The sequence below is a fragment of the Coccinella septempunctata genome, chromosome 9 (assembly GCF_907165205.1).
Source record: "Coccinella septempunctata chromosome 9, icCocSept1.1, whole genome shotgun sequence".
NCBI lineage: Eukaryota > Metazoa > Arthropoda > Insecta > Coleoptera > Coccinellidae > Coccinella > Coccinella septempunctata.
This window is the reverse complement of record NC_058197.1, coordinates 17,363,244-17,384,049: the sequence shown is the minus strand read 5'-3', so window position 1 is coordinate 17,384,049 and position 20,806 is coordinate 17,363,244. Positions and strand designations below refer to the sequence as shown.

At 41.6% G+C, this 20,806-nt stretch overlaps 3 protein-coding genes across 6 annotated transcripts in view; all 3 read left to right on the top strand.

Annotated features, from left to right (window-relative positions):
• The window catches only part of LOC123319870 (titin-like), a 25,274-nt gene extending 14,236 nt beyond the window's left edge, over window positions 1-11,038 (top strand). For all 3 annotated transcript variants that reach the window (XM_044906892.1, XM_044906891.1, XM_044906890.1), the window contains 5 exons: window positions 13-271; window positions 1,724-1,980; window positions 2,071-6,866; window positions 8,031-8,518; window positions 8,571-11,038. In XM_044906892.1, coding sequence (XP_044762827.1) covers window positions 13-271; window positions 1,724-1,980; window positions 2,071-6,866; window positions 8,031-8,518; window positions 8,571-9,776 — 7,006 coding nt within the window. In that variant the 3' untranslated portion in view covers window positions 9,777-11,038. The remainder of the gene's footprint in view (window positions 1-12; window positions 272-1,723; window positions 1,981-2,070; window positions 6,867-8,030; window positions 8,519-8,570) is intronic.
• LOC123319966 overlaps window positions 1-20,806 on the top strand; it is a 451,417-nt gene that overhangs the window by 312,865 nt on the left and 117,746 nt on the right. The window lies entirely within an intron of this gene.
• The window catches only part of LOC123319893 (delta-1-pyrroline-5-carboxylate dehydrogenase, mitochondrial), a 24,436-nt gene extending 3,630 nt beyond the window's left edge, over window positions 1-20,806 (top strand). The window contains exons 2-11 of one of the 2 annotated variants that reach the window (XM_044906949.1): window positions 11,355-11,494; window positions 12,885-13,092; window positions 13,161-13,288; window positions 14,904-15,216; window positions 15,288-15,475; window positions 17,496-17,718; window positions 17,780-17,958; window positions 18,024-18,212; window positions 18,271-18,389; window positions 20,008-20,806. In XM_044906949.1, the coding sequence (XP_044762884.1) occupies window positions 11,445-11,494; window positions 12,885-13,092; window positions 13,161-13,288; window positions 14,904-15,216; window positions 15,288-15,475; window positions 17,496-17,718; window positions 17,780-17,958; window positions 18,024-18,212; window positions 18,271-18,389; window positions 20,008-20,123 (1,713 nt within the window). In that variant the 5' untranslated portion in view covers window positions 11,355-11,444 and the 3' untranslated portion in view covers window positions 20,124-20,806. Of the gene's footprint in view, window positions 1-11,354; window positions 11,495-12,699; window positions 12,828-12,884; window positions 13,093-13,160; window positions 13,289-14,903; window positions 15,217-15,287; window positions 15,476-17,495; window positions 17,719-17,779; window positions 17,959-18,023; window positions 18,213-18,270; window positions 18,390-20,007 lie in introns of those variants that run through there. The other variant, XM_044906950.1, reaches the window with a different exon arrangement.

Below are 20,806 nucleotides of genomic sequence, written 5' to 3'. Positions count from 1 at the left end.
ATCCTCTTTCAGTTCACAGTACAAGGAACCCACAGTCAAATATTCGGAGATCGCTGATCCAGTTATACAACCCATTCCACATCTAGACCATTTACCACCCTCCGTTCTGTCTAAACACAAGGAGAAGGAATACGTAGACATGTGCAACATCCCTCAGCAAAGCCACATCAACAAAGCGTACCCCGAACATCAGTTCAATGGGCAGCAGGGGTATCCTCCGGACATGTCCATGCATCATCAGTACATGCACAAGGAGCCGCAGGGTTCACAAGTAAGTTGAGCGAATAGGGGTTTTTCCTGAGAAATCTTTCGAGTAGGAAATAAACCTGGCAGAAATGTGATATAGCTGTACGTTCTGGCAGCCAGGTTAGGATCAAAGCACCGAGTAAGGATTCTCAATGAGTTAGACAAAAATAACAAGGTTTGTTTGGCCTGTGTTCCCTGTCGAAGGAAAAAACTGAAGGAGAATTACTCTCGAGACTAGAAAGACTCAAAAATGTTTCTTAGGGGGGGACCTAAGAAATATGCAAGGTGGAGCTTTGACTCGTATAAATATTTCAAAAGTAGATTCTTGAGGTCAAAAGAAACGCTTCCTTTACTTTTTTTTCCGATTCGGTTCGTTTCAAAAGATACAGGCTGTTGAAAAACCATAAAAAAATGTTTTTTAGTTCTATCTCACAAACGGTTTTATCGAATGAAATGTGTTCTTTTTGACCTCAAGAATCTATTGTTGAAATATTTGTATGAGACAAAGACAAAAGCTTTTGGGGCCTAAAGAGGGTGGGTCTGGCAGGAACTGACGAGTGCAGATTCTGTGGAGAGGAGGAGGAGGATGAAAAGCAAAAAAATACTAAGGGCAAGAATCTTGTAGGAGCTCTGATGGGGCACACTGAAGATCTTAAGGTCCCAGTGCAACGCAACCCCTTCTAAATCCTCCCTTTTGAATGAAACCAACCGATCTATGTACAAAACTACATTAAATTGAAAATACGATTTATATGCATAGAAGTTGTTCTGTAGATTCTAGAAAAATAAACAGTAGATAGAGAATTACACTCTAGAGAGCTCTTCGAAGTCAACAAGAAAATTAAAAGTGGAAATACAACAAAAAATTAATTTCTCCTAAACTGGGGCAGATATTTGAAATTTTGGTATGAAAATATAGGTTTTCAAGCACGCTGAATCTATTGCGAGCAATTTCGAAAGCCTATCTCGCTTCGTTCAGATTTTCGTCTAGGAAATGGCATTTTTCAAAAATTGCAATTTTCAATCTGCGATATTTCCTGTTATATTCGTCTGATCCAATTGGGATTTTCAGTTATATAATCAGCGTTGCCTAGGCTTCCACCCTAGCACAAAAATCGATTTCGAAAATCTCGATTTTTTGGGTCAAAAATGAGCAAGGGGTTAGACCCCCCTAAAATGACCTATTTGCTACTCTGTCTTAAAATCAGGATGTTCTATTACTGTCTTAGGACATGGAGTGCATGAAATTTGTTTTGAAGATTCTAGAAAACCAAACAGTTAATGATTCGATGGAGAATTGCACTCCAGAGAGCTCTTCGAAGTCAACTCGAAAATGAAAAGTGGAAAAACAAAAAAAATTATTTTCTCCTAAACAGGGCCAGATATTTGAAATTTTGGTATGAAAATGTAGGTTTTCGAACACGCTGAATCTATTGCAAGCAATTCCGAAAGCCTATGCCTATATTTTTCTCCGCAGATGCATTCCCCCTACAAGCCTGAATCTCAGTACATTCCGAAGGAGGGCGCCTTCAACCACCAGATACCGCCGTTCCTCAAGTACAACATTCCCCAGTCGAGAAACTACGGACCCCTGGACAACGCCTCCCTGACTCCCTTCCAGCGGATGGACCCCCATCTGGCCAGGTCGTTCATGACCGAACACCATCACATCAGGGAGTTCCCCACCGAGTACAGCCCCATGGAGCAGAGCCGGATGTACGCCCAGAAACAACGGTAAGAATCACTAAGAGCCTTCGGAAGAACTCTACAAATACTTAGGTTTTTTTGAGGAGAAGACCCAGATTTATTGAACTTTCGTTTCAGATACTACCCCACGCCTTTACCGCCATCAAACACGACCTACCCCCCCAACTACCCCCACCGGAACATGACGGCGCAGCAGTACAACTACCCGAGCTGCAACTACCCCAGATCCGCCCAGATGAACACGTCCATGGGACGTTACGCGATGAACATGGAACGCAGCATGTCACCCCGACGGACGTACGCTGAAAACATGGAGATCGGCATGGGCTTCCCTCCGGTACCTCAGAAGATCCAGACGGGGTACCCCAACTACCCCGCCTACGCCCAGCACTACCAGCAGCGCAGGCCGCCGGCCGTGCCCCAGGACTACTACCATCACCCGCAGCAACATCCGCACCCGAGGGCGCACGCGCAGTACATGCCCAACCACCACGCGCAGGAGATGACGGAGAACCACGTGGCCTCCAACAACATACGGCAGTACCTGGAGAACTGGGCCGAGGAGGAACCCACGGCGGAGATACCCACCACCATCGAGAACCCCAAGTACATCTCCAGGCTGAACAGGGACGAGACCAACGAGGTGTACGTGATAAATGCCTCGGAATTACCGCAGTACCTGGAGAATGGGGTACCTCTTATAGCGTCAGAAAACGGGCAGTATATCTTCAAGAGTAACGTTTCCATCGATAACACTGGGGCTATAAAGATACTGGATAAAACTAGTGGTGAAACCGGGGTTCTACCTGCGGACAGTCAAGACAGGGTGGTTAGCCTTCACATCATCGAAAACCCCAAGGGGGACTGTCTGGTGAACAGACCAACGACTCAGGAACATCAGACGGCCGCTACGATCAACGTGATCGCCAATCACCAGAGTATGGACGGCAACGCCCAACGTCCCTACCACCAGCCGGGGTACAACAGGATGAACGCCCCCCACCAGGTGTCCCCGATAGTCCAGAACGGCGACGCGTCCTTGAACCTCAGTCTACACCATAGCGACAGCCCGAGAACCCCCGATAAACCAACGGAGACCTACCACGAAGTGCCTCAGCAGAACTCCTGCATCGTCATACCCTCCGCCCAGAGCAGGCTCAACTTCGACGAGTCCCTCCTTCCCAACCCATCGTCAGTGCCTTGTGAAGCGAAACAGAAGAAGGATGAGGGTGCCAACGCGATGATCTCCAACGTGATGAACGAGGAGGCCATCCTGAAGGAGGCGCACGAGGAGCTGGATAAGATAGTCCAGGATACTCTGACCTCCGCCAACATGCACATGCCGATGGAGAACCACCAGGTTATGAAGATGGACGATGGTTTGAACTCGAGGATTCCAGACTATTTGAACCTCGACCTGGATACGTCCAACCCTAAGGACTTGAGGACCGGTTCGCCTGGGGTCGAAGAGAACGAGGCCATCATCGATTTGAGCACCACGTCTAGGAGGACCAGTAAGAGCGAGAACGAGGAACAGGAAATATCCGAGAAAAAAGAAGAAAAACCAGTAGAAACACATGAAGAACTGAAGAAAAACGACCATTTGCAAGACGAAGCTACAACAATCAAGCATATGCCCTTGATTTTCGATGGTTTCGAAGAACACACCTACCAGAAGAGTGAGAAGGATAATCAAGATACTGAAAATACCGTTGAAACTTCCCAAGAGAAGAAAGAAGAAACCAAGGAAGACGATAAAGGGGAAATAACACATGTAGCCGAAAACTCTGAAGCTCCTCCTGTATCTCCAGAAACCCCAACAGAAGTTTCAGTTTTGAAAACTGAAGAAATGGGTCCAGCCAATGAGAGTAAGCCAGAAACGGAAAATGAAGCCGTGCTTCCCCCAGAAGAATCAGTGAAAAGGGAAGAAACCACTGAAGTTTCAGTGACAACAGAAGAAATCACCGAAATTTCAGCGACAATGGAAGAAACCACCGAAATTTCAAAGACAACGGAAGAACCCACTGAATTTCCAGTGACAACGGAAGAAACCACCGAAGTTCCACTGACAAAGGAAGAAACCACTGAAGATTTAGTGACAGAGGAAAAAACCATCGAAGTTTCAGTGACAAGGGAAGAAACCACCGAAGTTTCAGTGACAGGGGAAGAAACCACCGAAGTTTCATTGACAAAGAAAGAAACCACCGAAGTTTTGGTGACAAAGGAAGAAACCACCGAAGTTTCAGTGACAAGGGAAGAGACCACCGAAGTTTCAGTGACTGGGGAAGAAACCACCGAAGTTTCAGTGACAGGGGAAGAAACCACTGAAGTTTCGGTGACGAAGGAAGAAACCACCGAAATTCCTGAAAGTGACGAAGATAAAACGAAGAGCAAGTTGGAGTATTCGGAAGATAAGTTTATCGAGATTCCCAGAACTGGAATAAAAAGAAAACGCATATTTTCAGTGGACGATATTATTTATCGTATCGGTTCTAACTCGAATCAAACTCTGAATAATTGCGAGGAAATAGAAAAGGTTTCAAGTGAGAATGAAGCTGATACTGCTCCTCAGATAAATACAGCTCCAAGCCAAGATAATAAAGAAACAGAAACACAGATAAATACAAATCCAGGTCAAGATAGTGAAGAAATAGAGAGTGCTACTCAGATAAATACTCCTCCAAGTCAAGATAATGAAGAGACAGATGAAACCGTCAAGAAAAATGATTTGACTGAAGAAACAAAAAGCTACACAGAAAATGAAGAAAATTCAATCGAATGCTCGAGTGAAGATAAAGAAGTCCATTGTCCTGATGTGGAAAGTGAGCTTTCTAACCTTGAAACGAAGCAGAATGAAGAAAACCAAGATGAAGAAACAAGCGAAGACAAGTCTCAAGAAGTTATAGGTCAAATTTCCGAATCAACCAGCTTCAATGGATCAGAATGTTACATAAATTGTAAATCGGGAAGTGAAGAAGAAATTGATACAAATCCTCAAATCGATGAAGAAAGGGAAAACACTGACATTTCTCCCATGAAAGACAGTGCAGAAGTAGAAGTACCTTCCGGGGAAGAAGTAGAAGAAAAAAGGGCTTTTTCGAACGATGCATCTGAAGAAAACTCTGAGAATACAACACAAGAAGATGAAAACATGGAAAAATCTGAAACTACCTATCTTGAGGTGAAAATAAGTGATGAGACTGTAGAAAACAAAGGAACATCTACCGTGGAAGAGCTTTCAGAGGGTGGCGATAACCTGAAAAAGACGCAAAACTCTTCCACGAAGGAAGAAACCAAACAAAATTCCGAAATTCCTCTCCCAGTAGTACCTGAAGGAAAAGAAGACTTGGAAAAGGATAAGATTGAAGAGATCGATGAAACTCCGATGGAAAAAGAGGAGAACGAAGTATCTGAGGATCTCCACCTACCTGAGGAAGCAGAAAATCTCAAGAGATGTCTACCTGAAACTTTTTCCTGCAAAAAAGAAGAAGCTAAAACTGAAAATGGCAATAAAAGAATGAAGCTCGATACCGAAGACGAAGAAGCAATACAAGAAAACGAAGATAACAAGATGGATTTTGTGGAAGAGGCTTCGCAGAGACCCTGCAGGTTTTCGGTTATTCAAAGAACTGAACCTTCACAAAGAGAAGCCACGGTTGAAGTAGATGCCCCGAAGAATGAAACGCCAAGCACAAAAACGGTGGAGGAAATAGAGAAAAATACTCCCATGAAAAAAGAGGATTTGGTGGAAGACCACAAGAAGCATACGAAGGAAGAGATCACCTTCGAGCAGAGGTTCGTGGAGCCTCTGCTGAAGAAAGAGGTCAAAGACGAACAGGACGAGGAAAAATCGCAATTGGAAGACTTCCAATACAGGAGCGTGCTCAAGATCGAGGAGAACGTGGTCCTGTTGGAGATTTGCGGTGAATTGGTGGAGATTAGCGTGAACCAGATCAACGGGAAGAAGGTTATCACTGTTGTACCGATTTCTAGCAGCGCCACTGTGGATATAAACGATAATTACGAACATTTGGATCGTGTAAGTGAACATGGGGTCCTTGAAACCACCCAGAATGAGTTGGAAACGCTGGAGATGTACCAGGAAACTTGCGTGGGTAAGACTGAGGAAAACGAGGATAAATCGCCTCCTAAAACTATCAGCTCGTCTGAGGATGAAGAGAACCTTCTGAGGAACGAAGAAATCACCAGTACCCAACCAGAAACGATGGATATATTCGAGGATATAATACTGAACGAAAACGAGATTATAATAGGCGACGAAAGTTTGGAGGAAGAGATAAACCTCGACCTCAAGAGCGACGAGCTGGTGGTCGACCAAAAGCCCGTCTTATGCACCAAAGCATCCAAGAAACTTTACGAAGACGAGCAGTCCCAAGCCCCCCCCAAAACCCACAGCTCCCTCCGGGAATTCAGAAAGGTCAAGACGAAACCAGAACCGGCCTCACCCACCCAGAAGGTTAACGTTGAGGTCAAGGATAAGAAACCGCTGAAATCGGCGCGCGCAGCGTCCAGGCCGAAGGGAGGGTCCCAGGTGGCCTTCCAGGAGCTGATCAAGCAGAGGAAGATGAGGAAGGAAAAGATACGACTGAAGTATTCCCAGTACGTTTTCGGGGACGACGCGGATAAGACGCAGGGCGTCGACGAAGGCTCGCTGGAGAAGGAGGTCAGGAGTGAGGTTAGGAAGGTGCCCAAGATGGTCAAGGTGGATAAAAACCAAGTGTGCTCTGCCGTGCACAAGGTTAAGGGTGGCGACGGTGCTAAGAAGAAGGATTCAGAGGTCAAGACGAAGGATAAGGAGAAGGTTAGAAGGAGATCGGTGGACGAGAATAAGCAAAGGATTAATATTATAGCCTCTGTGATCCTCAAGGAACCTTCGTCGGGTGCAAATTCAGGTATGTACTCGGTTTTTAGTTCAGTAGGGACCTTAAGGTCTATTGTCCCCCCCAACTAAGCCATCTGCAGCTTTGCCCTCCAGTTCCAGAGTTCTAGTATCTGAGGAGGCGCAGTCCTCTCCTAATTCCTAAGTCCTCAACTAATTTTTGAGTCTTTTGCTGTTCATCAATGCGCCAGATCGAGAGAAAGTGGACTGAAAGGTTTATTTAAATCCTCACGGTCAGTCGAGTCTCTGTTAGATCATTATCAGCTGGCAGCATCACTCAGCCCACGTTTTAGAGTACAAATAAGGGGGATGCGCAGCAGTGTTCAACTCATTCGGCAACCTAAACACTCTAAACTCTTTGTGATCTCTTATGGGACGCTGTGGTTTCAAAGAACCCCTACATAGACTTGATACAGTCGATGAACCTTGTACTTTTGCCCTTGACCCTATAGTTGGGAAGCCCACGATGCTAAATCGGTATTTACTCGAGCGTTGTGGAGGGCTAGAAGATTAGATAGTAGAAAGAAAAAAAGGTTTAATCAGGGGAGATTTCTTAATCTGACAGTTTGAAGATGATTACAATGATTTTTCTTCAAATATCTCCTTTCCTTTACCTCTAATCATATTTGTATTCATTATGAAAGTTGTAGATAATAAAATTCTACAAAACTTTTGTCTGAAGCAATTTTACGTACTCTCAATCGTTTTCGAGTTACAGTAGCTAGCCATACATGCGAAAGGGTATGAGAAAATTACTTCGGACGTAATTTTAAGAAAATCTTATGCTCTAAAACTTTAATAATGAACGCGAAAACGATTTAAAGCCCAGGAGAGGAGATAATTCAACAGTACCTATTTTTCTGAGCTTTAAAGCCAGTTGTTATTGTTTCGGCTTGCTGAGAGTGTCAGATTGTGTTTTTTTTTAAATGATTTTTATGTACACGTGACTTACTCTACAGGGTCCAAGGTATCTACCCTTATATTAATCCGACACGCTCGAGTAAATCCCGAATTTCCCTATAGGGCACCCCAACTACTACAGGTCCTTCATGATCACATTAATCCTGAGCCTGGAGGGTCATGTAAAACTGACCAATCTTGTTCTTTTCCCCAATCGATCATAAAGACTCAAACCGCCTTAAAAAAAGACTCCCTCAATCGCCCCCTCTCGTTTCAGATAAGAAGAAGACGGACGAAAAACCGACCAGCACCTCTCAGCTAGCAGTCCAACCGGCGCCTCCGACGGCTCAAAATTTTCAGGAGGTCCGGGCCCCGAACGAACCGGAGGTGGCCAGGCCCCCCAACGCCCTGGAGAAACACCCCAGATTCCCGAAGGTGTCCGCGCCCAGGGACCTCTCCCTGACCAAGCACGCGAACGAACACTACCTCTCAAGAAAAGACCATTCAAATTTGAAGAAGAAGCTCAGCATCCAGGAGTACAACAGCCGCAAGAGGAAAACGGAGGAGTCCAAGGTGCCCGAGAGGGCGGCCAAGGTCGCCAGGGTGGAGGAATCTAAGGTGTGCGACGATCAGAGGAACCGCCCCAAACCGTCCACTATTTACTCGGGGAAGCAGTTCGAGAAGATGGCCAATTGCGTCAAGGACCCCAGGAGGCTTCAGTTTATGAATTCCGAACGCACCGGCCTTCTGAGATGCAACTCTGAGGTAAATATCCCCTATTTACCGTGTACCAAAATAATAACATCGTCACTTTCAGGAAGCGACCACTTGTAGAACGTTGAACATATCACCGTTTAGATCTCTCTCGACTGGTAACACCTCAGACCAATCAGAACCTTTGCTCAACAGAATTTCCATCGATAACCAATTGAAAAACTACAAGACTGCAATACCCAATCAATTGATCTTGGAAATAAACGAACCCAATACGACAAATAGGAGAAAAACCGTTGATAACAAGTACGAATCCACAGGAACTGTCAGGAGAAGAGTTTCCTTCGATGACAATGTCCAGATAAACGAGGTGCACACCACACAAACGAAAACCGTGAAAATCAGGCAGGATTCGAATTCTAGTTGTTGCGAGGTTACCTCATCCTGCTCCGACAACTTCGAGGAAAGGACAAGGGATGATTGTGAAGATAAGAACGAAGGTACAAATCCTAAATACCAAAATAGTATAGTTAGAAGGTTACAGAAGTCGGAGGTTGTCCGAAACGACTGGGAAGATTCAAACTCCCCCAAAGACTGTATAACAGACGCATTTGCCCATTGTTTTTTAGAAAAAAACAAGTTGGAAACCTTAAAAGGTTCAAAGAATAAACTAATAATAGATATAAACGACTTCGATACAAGTCTGATCGATAACGAACTGAAAAATTCGTATCAGAATAGTTCAAAATCCAATACTAGTGAAAACGGGTTGAAAAACTACAAGGAAGAAGTCGATTTAAAACTGAATTCGTTAAATATCCAAATACCAAAGACGACAAAGAACAGGGTACCAAACGAGGACGACATACTGATGCATAAATTCCTGAGAAAAGAACAACTCAGTTCGGAAGAAATCAAACAGATACGAAGAATAATATACTTCAAGAAAAAGATGCAACAGTTACAGATAAACCAACAGACCACTAAACCGACAGAAGACAATTACGAGATCAAGAAAACCGTGGAGAATTCCCCGAACAAAGATCTGAAATTACAATTGAAGAAGGTAGACGGTAAGGTTAAGAAAAAGAAGAAGAGATTCAGGAATCTGTACTCGGAGAGTCCGGAAACCAGTGAGAACGAAGTGCAAGAGACAGCCGGTGAGTTCTCGGTTTACGGAGGGGAGAATATATCGGGTGTCAAGTTGATTTTCAAGAGGAAAACGGACTTTTTGAACCTTCAGCCGGTCGTTAGGTTGCAGAGGTATGCGTTTATCGATTCGATGGCGAAAAAATTGAGATTCGAGTGAGATTTTAGGGACCAAATGCGAAATTTCAAGCCTTTAGTGAGTGTTGTGAATATTTTCTCTTAACGAGGAGAGATCTGCACCAGAGTTTTCAAGAAATGTACCTGTTTATAGAAAAAAAACTATTTTATAAGAAATATAGAGGGGATATAATATATACGATATATATTCAAGAATAGCATATAGAATTTTCCACCTAAATTAGACAAAGATATATATTTACTAGAGATAAAAACTTTATCATCTCGATACAGGGTTGTATATAGACAAAACGTTCAAAATCAATGCCTACTCAATAGTCTGCAGCTTCAACAATACGTCTATATACTCAGAAAGGGTTTCGTTCAAATTCAAGAAAAGAACCTGGAAAATTAATGAAGAAATCCGTAAATATTGTTATCAAACTGAAGAAAATAATAACGAAAAATAAATTTAAAAACTGAATCGTTTGAGCAGTTTGAAGAGCGATATATATCAGATTTTCTAAAGTGATTGTTCTTTGATCTCAAAATAGTAATTCCAACATTTCTGCCAAAGCGTGAGGTTCTTTTTTTGAATTTCATGGGGCTCGAATGCGTTCAACCTAAATCATGTGGCTTAGAATATGATTCAGTATTAAAGAATCGCCTTATCGTTAGATCTGCTTCATATTTTTGGAATACTATATTGAAAGATGAAATTATTTTCCAAATATCAGATGAAAATCATGTTACATAGAATATAATAGGAAAAAAGCCTGAAAGTTTGATCCCGTTGTTGGGGAAAAATAGATAATTTATCAGATTTTTAGCGAAATTTGTTCAGGAATTCACTCGATCAGTTTTCCAGCAGTTATCGACCAAAGAAATTTGTCACCATAATTTGATTACTAGTATTGATCCAGTTTTTGTATATAGGGAGTATATAATTGTATTGCATTTGATGAATGTTTTATATATATTTGCAAGTTTTATTGTAAATTTTAAATATGTATATAAAATTATTTTTGTTGGGGTTTATTGAATTTATACGGGAATATTATTTCAACAGTTTCAGATAAGTTTTCATATTATTGCTAAGTAATATTTCCTATAGTTACCTATATGTAAGTATATGTACACTGAATCTGAGAATGTTCCACTTTTTAGTCAATTTTTTATGTGTATAGAGGATATTAAGTTTATATATATTGGAGTGCCTTTAAGCACGTTTGTTGTTGTTTTTTGCCATGTAATGTATATGGATTTGTTTCCCTCAAGCACTTGTGTTAATAAAATGATGCAAAATAGTGGGTTCGTTGATATTTTTTGTTGATACTCCCCTTGAATTAATAACTGCTAAGACTTCTGGAAAATATCTAAGAAACTCCCATTTCTCAGTTGGGCCAACTGGGAAGCCCAATAACTACAGACTTATCGATAAATATTGGGAAAAATCGAATAAAATGACCCTGTGTCATATCGGCCGAAATTTTCGAGTCCTGAATGCGGCCCTGTCCCGGCAACCACAGACTGGCTGTCTGTCAGCCGCACAGACCCCGCTCGTAGGTCGGAAAATCGCTTTCAATTTTCCATTGTTACGTCAGAACCGTTTCGCGAATAGAAGTGTCAAACCAATGCCTTCATATAAAATTGTGTAATCTCTAAAAAATATCGCGATCATTCGGAACCCCTACGGCAGGCTCGCTCCAGGATGTTATCAATTTTAAAGCAGACCTCGGCTTCAACGACAAATCTTCAAAGGTTAGTGACATTTTATCTGCGATAAAATATATCAATGTTTATCTCACGATCCCACTGACCCATATAATGATCATAATAATCGTGGATTATTGAAATGTCGAAGTGATAGGATTCCCCCCTTGTGATTAATCTGTTATCGGGCTTATTTATAAACAAATATTGGCAGGTTTCCCCCATGTACATGTCGTGAAATCGAGCAGTGACGTGGGAAAATTCCTAGATGAAAAATCGATATTTTCTATGGTGTTTCGGGAAATTCTCATGCATCCCGTGACACTAACGATCTACCTCGAGTATTTTATACATTCACACGAAAATTCCTATCGTAGGATTCTCCCACTAACGTTCTTTGATAACGTTTGAAGATTTTCCAGACCCATCTTCAGGCATAGGCGATTATATTCATGGAAATTCAAGTTTTCCCCCTTTGTACCACCAATAAAATAGTAACTATGTACTTAACATCGGTTTTGATGTGTTGGGAAACGTTTAACCTTGAATCTGATCTCCAATATTCATTAGTATGCACAAACTATATACTAAGTGCAAATATGTCAGGAGATATTGTCGTAAAAGCTGTGAATTTTCATCTGGCAACCACCTTTAATTCATTTGAAGGCTATGATAATGAAAATAAAACTTTTGAACTCATTAAAAACTATATGAGTACCCAGAGTACCTTGGGGTGCAACTGGGAGGTTTAAGACTTGATTTTTCCTCATCAGTTTCCACTCCAGTTGTTGGAAAACGGAGGGTTCAAAACGCTGAAACGCTACATAAATAGACGGTCCTAATATCTTATGTTTTTCCATGCAATTACGTAGTCGAGATGAAAATAACTTATTTACCTATTTGCGTACGCCATTGGTTTAAATAGTTTGTCAAATATACTTGCTGTAGATGATAAATATGACTACACTATCAACTCGGAATTCTGTGTTTGTGGATAATTCATGTGAACTCAAGAGTTGCCAAAAGATTTTCTTTACGGTTCACATGTAGATGATCTATTTATAGTACTCCTTACGAAGGGTAACTCAAGGGTGCATCATGGAGGGGAGGTTTTTGCGAGAAAATACTAGTCATTTTCCGAATTACTCTTCAAGTTGTAAGTCTATTGATCCTTTGGCAGGTTTTGATCGTTCTTTGGCAACCAATACTGTCTTACATAATGCCCTATTGTTGATGTTGGATAAGGGCAAAGTACCAAGCCTATTTTCAAATAGGCACCCCAGTTATCTCGAGTAACTGTTGTTGAACCAATCCTTTCGTAGAAACATCAATTTTGACACTTGGAAAATCGCTGACGACAAATGGACGATCCCGAAAAAATGTGTTAAAACTCCAGGCTCGTCCAATTTCTCACAGACCTAATCGTGGGGTGTTTCAGGGCGCTGTGTAAATGCTACGCCTCAGTGGTGCAACTGGACAAGATCCCCGATTTTCCGGTGAAAAACGAGCCGGTTCTGGGGTACCTGAAGAACTCCCCCGAAAGGAAACAGCTGGAGGATGCCATCAAACAGTTGTCCTCCCAGGTGGAGGACGTACCCCTGGTCATCGGCGATAAGGAATACAGGACCGAGGACGTCAGGTATCAGGTGCGTAGATTTTTCTTTGTAAGGGAAGGAAAACTGTTCGACCATTACCAACGGTTGAATTTTTTCAGGTGATGCCCCATAACCACAAGCACAAAATTGCGAAATTTTACTACGCGAACAAAGAACTTCTAAATAAGGCGATACAAGTTGCGACAGAAACCCAGAAGAAGTGGGATAGGGTGCCTATTGCAGAAAGGTAAGAAAGAATTGGGGGTTTCTGTTCAGAATTGAATCATCAGGAGTTCCTTTGGGGGTTGTTCGATAAACAAAATGAGTCGACAGAGCTGATTGACGGGTTTCGAAGGGTCATGGTAGGTGCGGAAGACCTCTTTGTGTTCCTCGGGGTCTGCAATTTTTAGTTTGTAGCATGATTTGGACCATCTAGATGAAAACTGTATTTCCTACTGATTCGAATAAATGAAACAGTTTTCTCCCAACTTTTATAGTTTTTTCATAGCCTTTGAAGCTCGTCAATCGACTCTGAAGCTCCCTGTATAAAAATAGATTGATTTCATTATCCAGACTTGATATTATCGAGGTTGATGAATGGGACATTTACATATTTTGAATTTCATGAGGGGAGACAAATAAAGTTTGAATTTTGTTGTTTTTTTAAGAAATTCAGAGTTCATTTCTTTAGGTTAAATGGGTTAATGATTTTCCGGTTGATATTGCGTGGTTTGAGTCATTACAATCCGATATTACGAAGGTTTTCTGGAGAAATTGTCACTATGTCAAACTGCCCATCGATCTGGGTTTTAAGCTACAAAATGAGTGTTTTGGTTCGTTATTCTCGATAATGAGCCTTTGTAATAAGGAGGAGAGAGATGATTTTGAGTCGTTTTTCGCAAATTTTAAAATTAAACTGCTCGTCAGAAGATATATGTGGGTATATTGAATTTTTTCGAAGAAGCCTTGAGACTTGAACCTTCTTAGGCACTTTTATGCGTGAAATCTACTGGTAAAAGATTCCTAATGATTCGAAATAATATTTCGAGCTGTAAAAAAGTGCCTGTAGAAGGTTCAAGTTTCAGATCTGTAACTTCAAAGACAAAAAAGTTATTAGAACTTTTTAAAATCGTCGAAATCTCATTTTTTGCTAATAACTCAACAACAAAGAATACTAGGCTAGGAGGCTATATTTCCTAGCTCTTTTTCAGAGGAACAAAGAATGGTGGAATCCCCACCCTCCTACGATCCTTCGTTTTTGAATTATTAGCAAAATTTTGATGATTTCGAGAAGTTCTCATAACTTTTTCGCCTTTGAAATTACAGATCTGAAGCTTGAATCTTCTACAGGCACTTTTTCACGTGGAATCCACTGACGAGCTCAAAATATTTTTCATTTCGAATCATTAGGTGAACTTTGGTTTTTTTGAATGCAAACTTTTATTGAATTTGTTATTATTGAATTGGAAAAAAGAACTTTTGTCAGTAGATTCTACGTGTAAAAGTGCCTGTAGAAGGTTCAAGTTTCAGATCTGTAACTTCAAAGACAAAAAAGTTATGAGAACTTTTCGAAATTGTCAAATTTTTGCTAATAACTCAAAAACGAAGGATCGTAGGAGGCTACTGTCTTCACCATTCTTCGTTTCTCTGAAAAATAGCTTAGAAATGTGTCATCCGTTTTTTTCTAGCTCTTATAGTTCCCGAGATCCCCTTAGTGGACAACTAATTTTGCCCACCCTGTAGATAACGAGGCATTTTTGTCAAATATCGATGTTTTGGCGAAAATGCATCGATATTTCAAAGGGAAATTGGGTTTTTCTGAAGGGAAACCGCAAATTCGATCAATTTTCCTCGATTTTCAGGATCAAGATCTGGGACAGGGCGGCGACCATGATGTCGAAGGAGTGGAGGGCGCGACTGAACGCGGCCACCATGCTGGGCCAGTCGAAGACGATGGTACAGGCGGAGATCGACTCCGCGGCCGAACTGATCGACTTCTTCCGCTTCAACAGCTTCTTCTTCAAGGAGGCCATCAAGTACCAGCCGATATCGGAGAATCCGAAGGAGACGCTCAACTCGATGAGGTACAGGGGCGTGGACGGGTTCATGGCGGCCGTGGCGCCCTTCAACTTCACCGCCATCGGCGGTAACCTGGCCTACACCCCGGCCCTTGCGGTAATTCGACCCTTAGAAACCTTCGGAGTCTTCCCTTGTACATATACCTATGGATGTTTTTTTTTTTTCAGGGTAACGCCGTTCTGTGGAAGCCGAGCGACACCGCCCTCCTGTCCAACTGGCAGATCTTCAAGATCTGCAGGGAGGCCGGCGTGCCGGCCGGCGTCGTTAACTTTGTACCTGCCGATGGACCCGTCTTCGGGGACACCATCACCGCCTCCCCGTATTTCGCAGGGTTGAACTTCACGGGAAGCGTGCCGTAAGTTGGTCGAGATTTTGTCAGATGGGCCCTAAGAGTCTCTGCTGAGGACCAAGACCCAAAAAAGGGCGTAACAGTCTGATCAGACTGTTACTTTGTTAGGTCTTGGTTCTTGGGAACACTGCGTAAACCCACTATGAATTACACTCCTCCAAAATTGTGTTCTTCGGTCTTGAGGAAGTTTTAACTGACCCCTTCTTTTTGGGAATTCTTCGAAGGTCAACTTGCGAGTAGTTTTTCTTCCACAAAAATTATTGTAGATTTAAATATGATACATATTCCGAAAGGGAAACTCTTCTAGTATCAAATCTGAGAATTTCATCCATCTCGGCGCAACCGTTCGATCTTGACGAATTCTCAAGTGAAATTCGCAATTTTTGAAAAATGCCATTTCCTAGATGAAAATCTAAACTAAGGGAGATAAGCTTTCGAATTTGCTCGCAATAGATTCAGCGTGTCCGAAAACCTACATTTCCATACCAAAATTTCAAATATCTGGCCCACTTTAGGAGAAAATAATTTTTTTTGTTTTTCCACTTTTCATTTTCGAGTTGACTTCGAAGAGCTCTCTGGAGTGCAATTCTCTATTGAATTATCAACTGTTTGGTTTTCTAGAATCTTCTAAACAAATTCTATGCACTCCATATCTTAAAACAGCAATAGAACTTCCTGATTTTCAGACAGAGTAGCAAATAAGTGATTTTAGGGGGGTCTAACCCCTTGCTCATTTTTGGCCCAAAAAATCGAGATTTTCGAAATCGAGTTTTTGTGCTAGGGTGGAAGCCTAGGCAACGCTGATTAAATAACTGAAAATCCCAATTGGATCTGTCGAATATAACAGGAGATATCGCAGATTGAAAATTGGAAATTTTTGAAAAATGCCATTTTCAAAGATAAAAATCTAAACGAAGGGAGATAGGCTTTCGGAATTGCTCGCAATAGATTCAGCGTGTTTGAAAACCTATATTTACATACCAAAATTTCAAATATCTGGCCCTGTTTAGGAGAAAATAATTTTTTTTGTTTTTCCACTTTTCATTTTCGAGTTGACTTCGAAGAGCTCTCTGGAGTGCAATTCTCTATCGAATCATCAACTGTTTGATTTTCTAGAATCTTCAAAACAAATTCTATGCCCTCCATATCCTAAGACAGTAATAGAACAGCCTGATTTTCAGACAGAGTAGCAAATAGGTGATTTTAGGGGGGTCTAACCCCTTGCTCAGTTTTGACCAAAAAAATCGAGATTTTCGAAATCGATTTTTTGTGCTAGGGTGGAAGCCTAGGCAACGCTGATTATATAACTGAAAATCCTAATTGGATCTGTCGAATATAACAGGAGATATCGCAGATTGAAAATTGGCAATTTTTGAAAAATGCCATTTCGAAGATGAAAATCTAAACGAAGCGAGATAGGCTCTCGAAATTGCTTGCAATAGATTCAGCGTGTTTGAAAACCTACATTTCCATACCAAAATTTCAAATATCTGGCCCACTTTAGGAGAAAATTATTTTTTTTGTTTTTCCACTTTTCATTTTCGAGTTGACTTCGAAGAGCTCTCTGGAGTGTAATTCTCTATTGAATTATCAACTGTTTGGTTTTCTAGAATCTTCTAAACAAATTCTATGCATTCCATATCTTAAAACAGCAATAGAACTTCCTGATTTTCAGGGAGAGTAGCAAATAGGTCATTTTAGGGGGGTCTAACCCCTTGCTCATTTTTGACCCAAAAAATCGAGATTTTCGAAATCGAGTTTTTGTGCTAGGGTGGAAGCCTAGGCAACGCTGATTATATAACTGAAAATCCCAATTGGATCAGACGAATATAACAGGAGATATCGCAGATTGAAAATTCCAATTTTTGAAAAAATGCCATTTCTGAGATGAAAATCTAAACGAAAGGAGATAGGCTTTCGAAATTGCTCGCAATAGATTCAGCGTGTTCGAAAACCTATATTTTCATACCAAAATTTCCAATATCTGGCCCAGTTCAGGAGAAAATAATTTTTTTCGTTTTTCCAGTACTTTCCAGAGACTGTGGAACCAGGTCGGTCAGAACCTCAACAAATACATAAACTTCCCGAGGCTGATCGGGGAGTGCGGCGGCAAGAACTACCACTTCGTCCACTCGTCCGCCGACGTGGTTTCGGTCGTGAACGGCACCATCAGGAGCGCCTTCGAGTACTGCGGCCAGAAATGCAGCGCGTGCGCCCGCATGTACGTCCCCGAGAGCCTATGGCCCAAGGTAAGCGTTCTTAAGATCTTCGCCAACATTTAAACGTTCTTATAATAATAATAATCGACAGATCAAAGAGGGTCTCATCGCGGAGAGGAACAAGCTGAAGATCGGCGACCCCACCGAGGCCGACAGTTTCATGGGGGCCGTGATCGACGCCCGGGCCTACGACAGGATCTCCGGCTACATAAACCACGCGAAGACCTCGAAGAACCTGTCGATCATAGCCGGCGGAAAATGCGACAACAGGTAAAAAATTTGGGTTATTACTAAAGATCTGTCTCTCCTACAAGACCACCCTTTTCTCTGCCCAGTGTCGGTTATTTCATCGAACCAACAATCGTTCAATCGACAGATCCTAGGGATAAGATCATGACGGAGGAGATCTTCGGGCCGGTGCTGGCCGTCTACGTGTACAAGGACGGCAAGGAGGACGAGATCATGGGACTCATCGAGAGCTCCACCCAGTTCGCCCTCACGGGGGCCGTGTTCGCCAAGGACGTGTAAGTAGAAACGAAGGACTCGTGGAAATACAGATTTAAAAAAAAATTCGTCCCGCAGCGCTTTCCAGAAGAAGGCCTTGGACGCGCTGAGGATCACCGCCGGTAACTTCTACATAAACGACAAGTCGACGGGTAGCGTCGTGGGTCAGCAGCCCTTCGGGGGCGCTAGGATGTCCGGTAGGTCGAACGTCCGTCGAAGAACTGCTCGTCAGAGGTGTTTTTCGTACCTTCTAGATACTTTTTTTTCAGTTACATAAGCTTTAACGTCTATCCAAACGTCTGAGCGAAGCAGGGGGACACCCTGTATATCCATGTGTGAAAAACGCACATTTTAACGATTTTCTCTTCATTCTCTTTGCTGTTAATAGGACTTGGGATGTTGTAGACTGACCGAACATAAGTTGAAGTGTCCCATTCCTTCGATATCAACGAAAGTTCGATATTACGTTAACTCTCAAGGTACCTTGGCTCTGTAACTGGTCGTCGAAGACCCAGGAATGGTAGACCACGTGTTTTAAGGCCACTGGACAGTTTTTAGCCCTTTGAGTGGGATGACTGCCTCTCAAAGTACGTAGAATGATAAATCAACCTCGTAGGTTGTTCAGTTTCCCTGAGCGTGACCAGAAGGTGTCTTCAAGAAGCCAGTCTAACATCTAGACTGCGATGGATGTTTGTCATGACTGTAAGACTTATGCCAAGCCGAGTCAGAACATTACGAGGAAAACACTTGGTAGAGTACGAAGGCTAACCAGTGTTTTCATCACTGTAGCTCAACTAAGGCACTGGAGGCACTATACAGGGTGAGTCTTTGACTCGTACGAATATTAAAACAGTAGATTCTTGTGGTCGAAAGAAACACTCTTTACTTTTACCATTTTTTCCGAATTGGCTCGGTTTAAGAGATACGGACTGTCGGAAAACCTTAAAAACTGTTATTTTTACTTGTATCTCACAAACAGCTTCATCGAATGAAGTGAATTTCGTAATATAGTTCGTCATTTATTCGATGAATCTTTTTCGAACATCACCCATGTCTTCCAGTTTTCTATTATGACCATTACGTACCTTAAAAACACCAAAAATTCAAAGAACCCAACTCTGGAAACTAAGTTGGACGCTATCTCATGAATATTTCAACGTTTTTCAAGTATTCTTCATATTTCATCGAACAATGCACCATTTTCGAGTAATTTTATATTCAAAAATGAAAAGTATCTGTAAAATTTGAAAAATTGGGTACTTTGGCTGAGTACAACTCTGTTTAAAAGATCCACAGATGTGTCGCACAGATTTAGCTAGTTATTCTGGAGGTAATTTTGTTTGTCCAGGGGTGGCACAGCTCATTATGTAAACTTAAAATGGCTATATCTTCTTATCAGGATTGAATCAGAAAAAATGGTATAAAAAAGGTGTTTCTTCTGACCTCAAGAATCTACTGTATATTTGTATGAGTCGAAGACTCACCCTGTAGATCTCGCACCTTTTCATCTTGTGATAGGTTAGCCTCGAGGCTAAAGGAAGTGAAGAAGCCCATATTCCTGCCAGGATAGAAGACCAAACTTCTTCCATGGGCTTAAAACATTCCTGTGGTATAGGAAAATGTATCTACTAGAAAGAGTTTCAGGAGAAGTGAAAAATTGTTGGAGAATTACTCCGGAGGAATCTTCCGACACTGAAACACTCCGAAAAGTTCTAAGAAGTATCCCAAATTAATTCAAAATCCTCAGCTTTTGACGAGCAGTTTATTTCTTCAATATGTGTAAGTATATTTTTCATCCTGTCAATCTGGTTGTAGGTACAAACGATAAAGCCGGAGGACCTCACTACGTCTTGAGATTCGCCAATCCTCAGGCGATAAAAGAAACCTTCCAGCCTCTGAAGGATATAACTTATCCTTACATGCGCGAATAGGTCGACATCCAATTTGCGTCCTAACTGCGAAAAAACGTAATCCTCGGTTATTTTTCATTAGGTTTCCAAAAAAACTGAACCCATTTATCGTCATTAACCAATTTTTTTTAAACGTAAGCAAGCTCTAAACTCGTGTTTGTTGAAATTTGGTCGATTCGAACTGAATGTGTTTGCTTTCGGGTTTTATACAGACTCTAACATCAGTATTCATATGTGAATTGTTTACTTCACGGAAGTTTGGTTGTAACCTTTGTTCGATGATTTGAAAAATATATTATCCAGTTATTCACGATTATCTTCTACCTTCTCGAGGACCTCAACCGAAGGAAGTAGCCTCATTTGTTAGATGGAAATGTTTATGAAATGAAAAAAGTATTCTACTCCTTGTACCTTTCAACGGTGTTTTTTTTTTTTATTATGTTGAGTTATCCCCTCTTGTGCGATTATAAAAACTGACAATATGTTACGTGAAAGACAAGTGGAGACGAATGTGAATTGTTCATTCGAACTTACATATCCGAGATATGTATGTAATTTAGCATGTAATATTCCACGAATGTATATTGGTTCTGAGAATAAGATTAGAGTATAGAAGTCAAGTGTTTTTATTTTATATGTGCAGAGTATTATAATTTTGATCTGAAAATATTTCTAGTAGCAATAAAAAATTGTTGTTTTGAAAA